Genomic DNA, 7,734 nt, shown 5'->3' with positions numbered 1-7,734 from the left:
CCGGGGGGGGGCCGCCTCCTGCCGCTGAGCGGGACCGGGACCCGGGGGGCCGTGCTGTCTGCGAGCCCTCCGGGGCTTCTGAGCCCTCTGGAGCAGCCGGGACCGTCTCAGTTTTCCTGTGCTGGCCCCCCTCGAAACCTGCTCCTCCACCTCCTCAACCTTCTTCTTCTCCAGTGTCCGCTTGGCACCCTCACCTCCCTGTCAGGTAACGCAGGGAGTGTCTGGTAGATCCCTGGGCAGGACACCACGAGTAATAGTGGCAGTCGTTGCCTTGGTCCTGAAGAGGACATTGCTGATTTCCATTACCTAAAATTATCCATTTTGCCATTTTCTTTTCCAAGGTTGAGCACTTCAGATCACCTGTCCCCTCTGCTTCTGCAGGCTTTTACATGAGGTAGCTTTCCATGGACCCTACTGGCACCAAGACACTCCCGAATACCCAAAACCGTTTTGGTTACTCTGCTTTAAATTTAAAACGAGCCTTTTGCAACTTTTGGGATGTTCTTGGGCTGCCCCTCAGCTGTGTGCTAAATGAGCTGGGACGAGGAGGGAGACCAAGCCGTGGTTTTGGGGCCAGGCATCTCTTGCCTGGTGTTGCTGGGCGCAGGCACTGTAGCCAGCAAACCTGTGTCCTTGTCCCCACGAGTGGGTGTTTCTGTGCTAAAGCCCCACTCTGACCACAGCCTGTGTTAAGGGGGCTTTTATTCCACCACCCAAGGCTGTGCCTGTGCTGGGATGAGAAGTTCCATATCCTGTAAAATTCCTGCTCAAGCCGTGGTTTTGGGGCCAGGCATCTCTTGCCTGGTGTTGCTGGGCGCAGGCACTGTAGCCAGCAAACCTGTGTCCTTGTCCCCACGAGTGGGTGTTTCTGTGCTAAAGCCCCACTCTGACCACAGCCTGTGTTAAGGGGGCTTTTATTCCACCACCCAAGGCTGTGCCTGTGCTGGGATGAGAAGTTCCATATCCTGTAAAAGTCCTGCTGTGGGTACAGTGATGCTTGGAAGCAGGCTGAGCATTGGCTCACCAAGGGCTCGTGTTAGTCCTTCCCATCTTGTCATTGCCAGGTCTTCTGCTGTGGTCTGAAGTGGGCTGGCACATCATCCTAGCTTCTGCCCCAGAGCAATTCCTGGGTGGGGAATGGCCACCAGCTCTTGATTTTGCAGTGTCTGTATCACTTTTCCCCAGATTTCCTTTCTTCCCAAGTTGTTCCTGAGCTCATTCCTATCTCCTTTCACTCACAGCAAGAGGGAAAAGGTTGGGCTGGTGCAGGGGCTGCTGCAAAAGGACCTGGTTTTCCCTGTTATGGAAGACTGGGCTGGACTGGGGGACTGACAGGCCAAATATTGGTGCTTTAGTGATTGCAACAGAACCAGAGACTTGCAGGAAAGCACCTGGGGGAAACTTGCTCCCTTCCTGCTTGGAGGGTGCCAGTCCCTGTGGACATTTGATGCTGGATCATGGAATCTTAGAATGGTGAAGGTTGGAAGGGACTTTAAAGATAGTCAGGTTCCAACCCCCCTGCATGGGCACGGACACCTCCCACCAGCCCAGGCTGTTCAAGCCTCATCCAGCTTGGCCCTAAACACCTCCAGGGATGGGGCAGCCACAGCATCCCTGGGCAACCTCTTCCAGTGCCTTCCTGCCCTCATGGGGAAGAATTTCTTGCTGATGTCTGACCTGAATCTCCCCTCTTTTAGTTTAAAACTGTTACCCCTTGTCACTGCCCTCTCTGGTGAAAAGCTCCTCCCCAGATTTCCTGTAGGCCCCTTCATCCTGTAGGATGAGACTTGTGGAGCTGTTTGCTGCCCTGGGCTGTGGGAAGAGCTGTCCTACCCCTGGCAGGGCAGGCAGGGGCACCACCCCAGTTTTGCTAGGGTTGTGCTGTTGGGAGGCTCAGGGCTGTGTAAGGGCTGAAGCTGCCTCGTGGAGGTGGTATTTGCTTTAGTACAGCTTCGACCTGCACCTCATCAGGTTTGGTCACAGTGGGTAAGGTCACGGGAAGCACATCCCTGGCCCTGCCACAGTGTTGGTGTCACGGTCACACCTGCAATCCTGAAACCAAAGGGCTGGGGCTGTTCCTTCTCTGACCCTGTTGCGGTGCCCAAGACAGGACAAGTATTCCCTGGGAGCCCTGGCATTGCCTCCCGAGAGCCCTGGCACCACTTCCCAGGAGCCCTGGCACCACATTCCTGCCTGTTTACGATTCTCCGGTTACATTCCCGGAGAGGCTCCAAGCTGGGAAGGGAGCGTGGGCTGGGTGCTGTGGGGAGGCCACCTTCCCCCTTCACTAGGAACATTAACCAGTTACCCAGTCCCAGTGTCAGTCCTGCTTGGACAGACCATGGAGCAGCAGCTCCCTGAGGGGCTGGGGTGGTCGCCCCAACTGTGCTGCCAGGGCCCAGCAGGAGGCTCAGCCGTGGGGGCCTGTGTCCCCAGCCCGCAGCAGAGCAGAGCTGCACACTCTTCCCCAGCCTCGAGGGGGAACGATCCAGCCAAAAAAGGTCAGGGATCTCCAAAGCCGAGGGGGGGGCGCTCAGGAAGCCTGTCAGGCCACACTGTGCGAGTGGCCCCTCATCCCCTCCCTCCCTCCACAGGATCCGCACCCTTTGCAGCAGCCGTTGCGCAGGAATCGCTCCAGAAGCCACGACAATGAAGCTGTTGGAGAACTCCAGTTTTGAAGCCATAAACTCCCAGCTGACAGTGGAGACGGGCGACGCTCACATCATTGGCAGGTGAGAGCTGGAGCCACCGTGGGCCCCTGGACCACCACTGCTGCCTCTGGGAATACGGGAGGGTTGGCCTTGGGTGGGACCTTTCAGGGTCATCCAGTCCAGCCCCCCTTGACAACAGCAGTAATGACGTTGAGTTGTCACACGCACACACAGTTTTTTAAATTCCTATCCTTTTTCCAGAGGGAACGCTCCCCTGCCACTGCTCTGCTGGCTTAAAGTTGGCGGCTCCTTCTGCTGGGGGGTGAGGGGTGAGCTGCTGGTGTCAGGGCCTCTCCTGGGTGGACGATGACATTTGTGTTGATGGTATCTCCTTCCTCGCTGGGATCCATGTGGCATCACGATTATTCACTAATGCCCTTCTGCCCCTTCCCTCTTTCCTCCTGGGGCTGCAGCTCTGTGTCCCAGTGGGATTGACTCCTTTTCTGCACATGAAAATCCGTTCCTGTCCTCTTTGTCCCCCGAGGCCCAGGCTGGTCCCAGCCCTGGTCCATGTTTCCCTGAGCACTGCTGAGCTGTCCCTCCAGTTCCAGCCTGTGCTACCTCTTGTGCCATCCTGCCTGAGCCCCTTCATGCTGCATCCCACCTCTCCACCCCTCTGGGCTCTGTACTCTATGGGACAGGGAGGGAGAATGACTCCTCTTTGGCCACAGCTGCCACCTCTTCCCTTGGTTGTTTTGGTGCCATTTCCATGAAATTGCTGCTTAAACACTGAGCAAAGTCTCCTCTTGGAGCCAGGCACTGGGAACAGCCTGAGCTTGGGGAATTCCTGCCTGCACCCCTTGGTCTTCTCTCTGAGGCAGGGAGGTGTTTTGTGCAGTTTGTTCATTGAATCTTGGAACCGTTTGGGTTGGAAGAGACCTTCAAAGCTCATCTAGTCCAGTCCCCATGCAATGAGCAGGAACATCTTCAACCAGATCCTTCAACCCCTGTAATGTTTTCCATGGATGAGGCATCTCCCACCTCTCTGACCAACGTGGGCCAGGGTCTCACCACCCTCCTTGCAAAAAATTTCTTCCTTAGGTCTAGTCTGAATCTCCCCTCTTTGAGTTTAGGCCCTGCTAAAAACTTTTTTATCAGTATTTTAAGTCCTTAAAGGCAGCAGTCTCCCTGGAGCCTTCTCTTTTCCAGGCTGAACAGCCCAACTCTCCCAGCCTGCCTCCAGAGCAGAGCTGCTCCAGCCCTCCCAGCATCTCTGGGGCCTCCTCTGGCCTCTCCAACAGCTCCATGTCCTTCCTGTGCTGGGGACCCCAGCCTGGCCCCAGCCCTGCAGGGGGGTCTCAGCAGAGGGGACAGTCCCCTCCCTGGTGCTTTTGGTCACACTGCTGGGTAACAGCCCAGGATATGGGAGGTTCTGAGCTCCAGTGCATGGTGCTGGCTCATGGTCAGTTTGTCACCGACAGTTGTTCTCCTGTTGAAGCTGGAAACTGTCACTGGGAAAAGCTTTTCAGGTGCCTCTGACATGGTCCCTTGGCCGCTCTGTGTCCCTCAGTGTCCCACAAGGGAGTTACTCCTTGGCCATCTGCAGACCTATTTTTGGTGCTGGCTGAAGGGCTTCTCCTTGGATTCATCGCTCACTCCAGTTTGCCAGGCACAGCTCCTGCCTCTTGCTCATTCTTCCTGTGCCAGCTGACAAGTGGCTGCACAGGGGGACTTGGAGGGGCCGTGAGAGTCCCCATGGGGCATGTGCAATGCTGTTGGCTGGGTCCTGGGGCTGGGCTGGTGGCCAGGGTGGTGCCAGGGCTGGCCTCATGCAGGGTGCTCTGTGTCTCTGCAGGATCGAGAGCTACTCATGCAAGATGGCTGGTGATGACAAGCACATGTTCAAGCAGTTCTGCCAGGAGGGGCAGCCACACGTCCTGGAGGCCCTGTCACCTCCTCAGACCACAGGGATCAGCCCCAGCAGGTGCTGCAGGAGAGGGGGTTGTCTGCCCCACCCCACACCACGGGCAGCTGCGTGTCTGCAGGGGCGGCTGGGATTTGTGGGGGGAAGGACCCTGTGGGGGTGGTGATGACATTGGTGTGGGCGTGGGCTGGCTGCTCTGTCTGCTCATGGTGCGATGGAAGCGTTGATAGGGAAAAGCCCTTTGAGGTCATCCAGTCCACCTGTTCCCCCAACCCTGCCATGGCCACCACTTCCCCGTGTCCCTCAGCACCACATCTGTCTGGCTTGGAAACCCCTCCAGGGATGGGGACTCCCCCCCTGCCCTGGGCAGCCTGGGCCAGGCCCTGACAACCCTTGCCAGGAAGGAATTGTCCCCCAGCTCCAACCTCAGCCTCCCCTGGCACAACTTGAGGCAGTTCCCTCTTGTCCCAGGGCTTGTTCCTGAGGAGCAGAGACCAACCCCTCTTGGCTCCGACCTCCTCTCAGGTAGTTGCAGAGCCAGAAGTTCTCTCGTCAGCCTCCTTTGCTCCAGGCTCAACAGCCCCGGCTCCCTTAGCTGCTCCTCACAAGTTCTCCAGACCTTCCCTTTGTGCTCCAGCCCCTTCCCCAGCTCTGTGGTCCTTCTCTGGATGCACTCCAGCCCCTTCATGTCCCTTTTCTCACCCAAAACTGACCCCAGGTTTTGAGTTCCCCCTCACTGCTTTCCAGCACAGGGGGATGATCCCTGCTGTGCTCCTGCTGGCCTCCCCAGTGCTGACACAACCCAGAATGCTGGTGGCCTCCTTGGCCACCTGGGCACACTGTGGTTTGTATTGCGTGTGCTGGTGCCCTGCTGACCCTCCCCTCCTGCCTCAGGCTCAGCAAAAGCCAGAGTGGTGACGAGGAGGGACCCCTGAGTGACAAGTGCAGCCGCAAGACCCTCTTCTACCTGATTGCCACGCTCAATGAGTCCTTCCGCCCAGACTACGACTTCAGCGCTGCCAAGAGCCACGAGTTCAGCCGGGAACCCAGCCTCAACTGGGTGAGCACAGCACCCTGCTGTCCTGGCAGACGAGGCAGCCTGGGTTTGTGGGGAGTGGTTCTCCAGGGATCCTGAGGAGGCCTTGCTTCAGGCAGTCCTCATCCCTCCCAGGAAGAGGTTTGCAGGGTGTCTCCTGGGGTGTTTTCCTTTGGCAGCAGCCACCTTGCTCTTCAGTCTTTCTTGGGAATGGCCTCTGGAGCAGGTTTCCCTGCCAGCCTTGGTTAGAGTGCTCTTTCCCAGGGCAGATACTTGGAGGAAGGATTGATTGCAGAAGTGCCAGGGGCTTGAGTCCTTGAGCCTCAGAGATCCTCTGATGGCTTTTCCCTCTCCAGTGGTGCTGTTTCATAGAATCACAGAAGGGTTTGGGTTGGAAAGGACCTAGAAGATTATCTAGTTCCAACCCCTGGCATGGGCAGGGACACCTCCCACTAGACCAGGTTGCTCAAAGCTCTGTCCAACCTGGTCTTGAACACCTCCAGGGAATGGGCAGCCACAGCTTCCCTGAGCAACCTGTTCCAGTGTCTCACCACTCTAACAGTAAACAATTTCTTCTTAATATCCAACCTAGATCTCCCCTCTTCCACTTTAAAACCATTGCCCCTCTTCCTGTCACTACACACCTGGTTAAAAGTCCTTCTCCAGCTTTCCTGGAGCCCCATTAGCACTGGAAGGTGCTCTAAGGTCTCCCTGGAGCCTTCTCTTCTCCAGGCTGAACACCCCCAACTCTCCCAGCCTGTCTTCATAGGAGAGTTGCTCCAGCTTTCACATCATCTTCGTGGCCTCCTCTGGACTTCCTCCAAGAGCTCTCTGTCCTCCTGTTTCCCTGATGCCTGTCTCCTTGCTCCCACCCCAGGGCCCTGAACCCCAGGGCACTCTGGGGCCATCCTGCTTCTCCTCACCCATGGTCATGGCCAAGCTCTGGTGTCCTTGATGGAGGAGGGCCAGGGGGAGGATGAGGATAAGGGAGGGGGTGGCGGGCCAGCGGCAGCCCCCTGCTTCTCTCAGGGCCTGCTCCCTCTCCAGGTGGTGAACGCTGTCAACTGCAGCCTCTTTTCTGCTGTCCGGGAAGATTTCAATGCCCTGAAGCCACACCTGTGGGATGCTGTGGACGAGGAGATCTGTCTGTCCGAGTGTGACATCTACAGGTAACACCAGGCCCCATGCCTGCACGCTATGGCCTGCAGAAAAATAGTTATCCCTCAAAGAAAAGGAGACCTTTTGGCATGCTCCCCTGCACTGTGTCTCATTGCTGGAGTTCACTGATTTGTGGCTGGTGCCGGGGGAGCTGCTGCTGCCCTCCCTGCCTACGCAGAACTTCCACGCCCTTGAAATCTATGCCCCAGGCAGGCAGCAGCTGTGCTGGCATCTCCCTGCCTCCCAGAGCCAGCTGGGGCATGAGGTGGCTGCTGTCACCCATGAGGCTGGCTGAGGTGGCTCCTGCAGCCCATGAGGGCTAGCCAGCTCCTCTGATGAGCCCTGTGCTGTCTGATTCTGAGGACAGAGTCTCCTTCTTGCTCTCTGCCCACTGGCAGCTCCCTGCTCCCTCAGTCTCCCCCTTCCCTCCCTTCCACACAAGCTGGGGTGAGAAGGGGCTGGCATGAGAGTGGTGTCTGGCATGGTGTGTCTCATGCCTCCGGTTCCTGTTGCAGCTACAACCCCGACCTGGACTCAGACCCCTTTGGCGAGGATGGCAGCCTCTGGTCCTTCAACTACTTCTTCTACAACAAGAGGCTGAAGCGAATCGTCTTTTTTACCTGTCGCTCCATCAGGTCAGGCCACATGAGGTCTCTGAGGTTACCATAAGAAGGCATTGCCTACCCTGAGTTACCATCCTGGCAGGGCAGGGCCCTTTGGCCCCTGCTGGCCACGGTGTGGTAGATGTATGCTCGGGAGGTTCCTTCCTGGCACTGCTGCCAGTACAGCAGCTTGGCCAGGGCGAGGAGCTCAGCCCCGTGGCCTGTGCCCTCCTGGGACACCTGACACCAAAGGAGAAGCTGAGGGGAGCTGTGGTTCCCAGGGAATGGGTGGCCCTTCCCCTGGCTGCAGGCATGGGGTGCAGTAACCCCTTGGGAGCAGCCAGCTCCTCCTTCCCGTGGGAT

At 57.6% G+C, this 7,734-nt stretch overlaps 1 protein-coding gene across 1 annotated transcript in view; it reads left to right on the top strand.

The window, feature by feature from the left end:
* The first annotated feature begins 2,649 nt into the window (after window positions 1–2,649).
* MAF1 (MAF1 homolog (S. cerevisiae)) overlaps window positions 2,650–7,734 on the top strand; it is a 5,800-nt gene continuing 715 nt past the window's right edge. Inside the window, exons 1-5 of the mRNA XM_010003148.1 lie at window positions 2,650–2,732; window positions 4,507–4,635; window positions 5,470–5,635; window positions 6,659–6,780; window positions 7,285–7,404. Of these exons, the coding sequence (XP_010001450.1) occupies window positions 2,650–2,732; window positions 4,507–4,635; window positions 5,470–5,635; window positions 6,659–6,780; window positions 7,285–7,404 (620 nt within the window). The remainder of the gene's footprint in view (window positions 2,733–4,506; window positions 4,636–5,469; window positions 5,636–6,658; window positions 6,781–7,284; window positions 7,405–7,734) is intronic.

The sequence above is a fragment of the Chaetura pelagica genome, unplaced genomic scaffold (genome assembly GCF_000747805.2).
Source record: "Chaetura pelagica isolate M959 unplaced genomic scaffold, ChaPel_1.0 scaffold828, whole genome shotgun sequence".
NCBI classification, from domain to species: Eukaryota; Metazoa; Chordata; class Aves; order Apodiformes; family Apodidae; genus Chaetura; species Chaetura pelagica.
The sequence above is the reverse complement of the archived record's forward strand: the minus strand, read 5'-3'. Positions and strand labels throughout refer to the sequence as shown.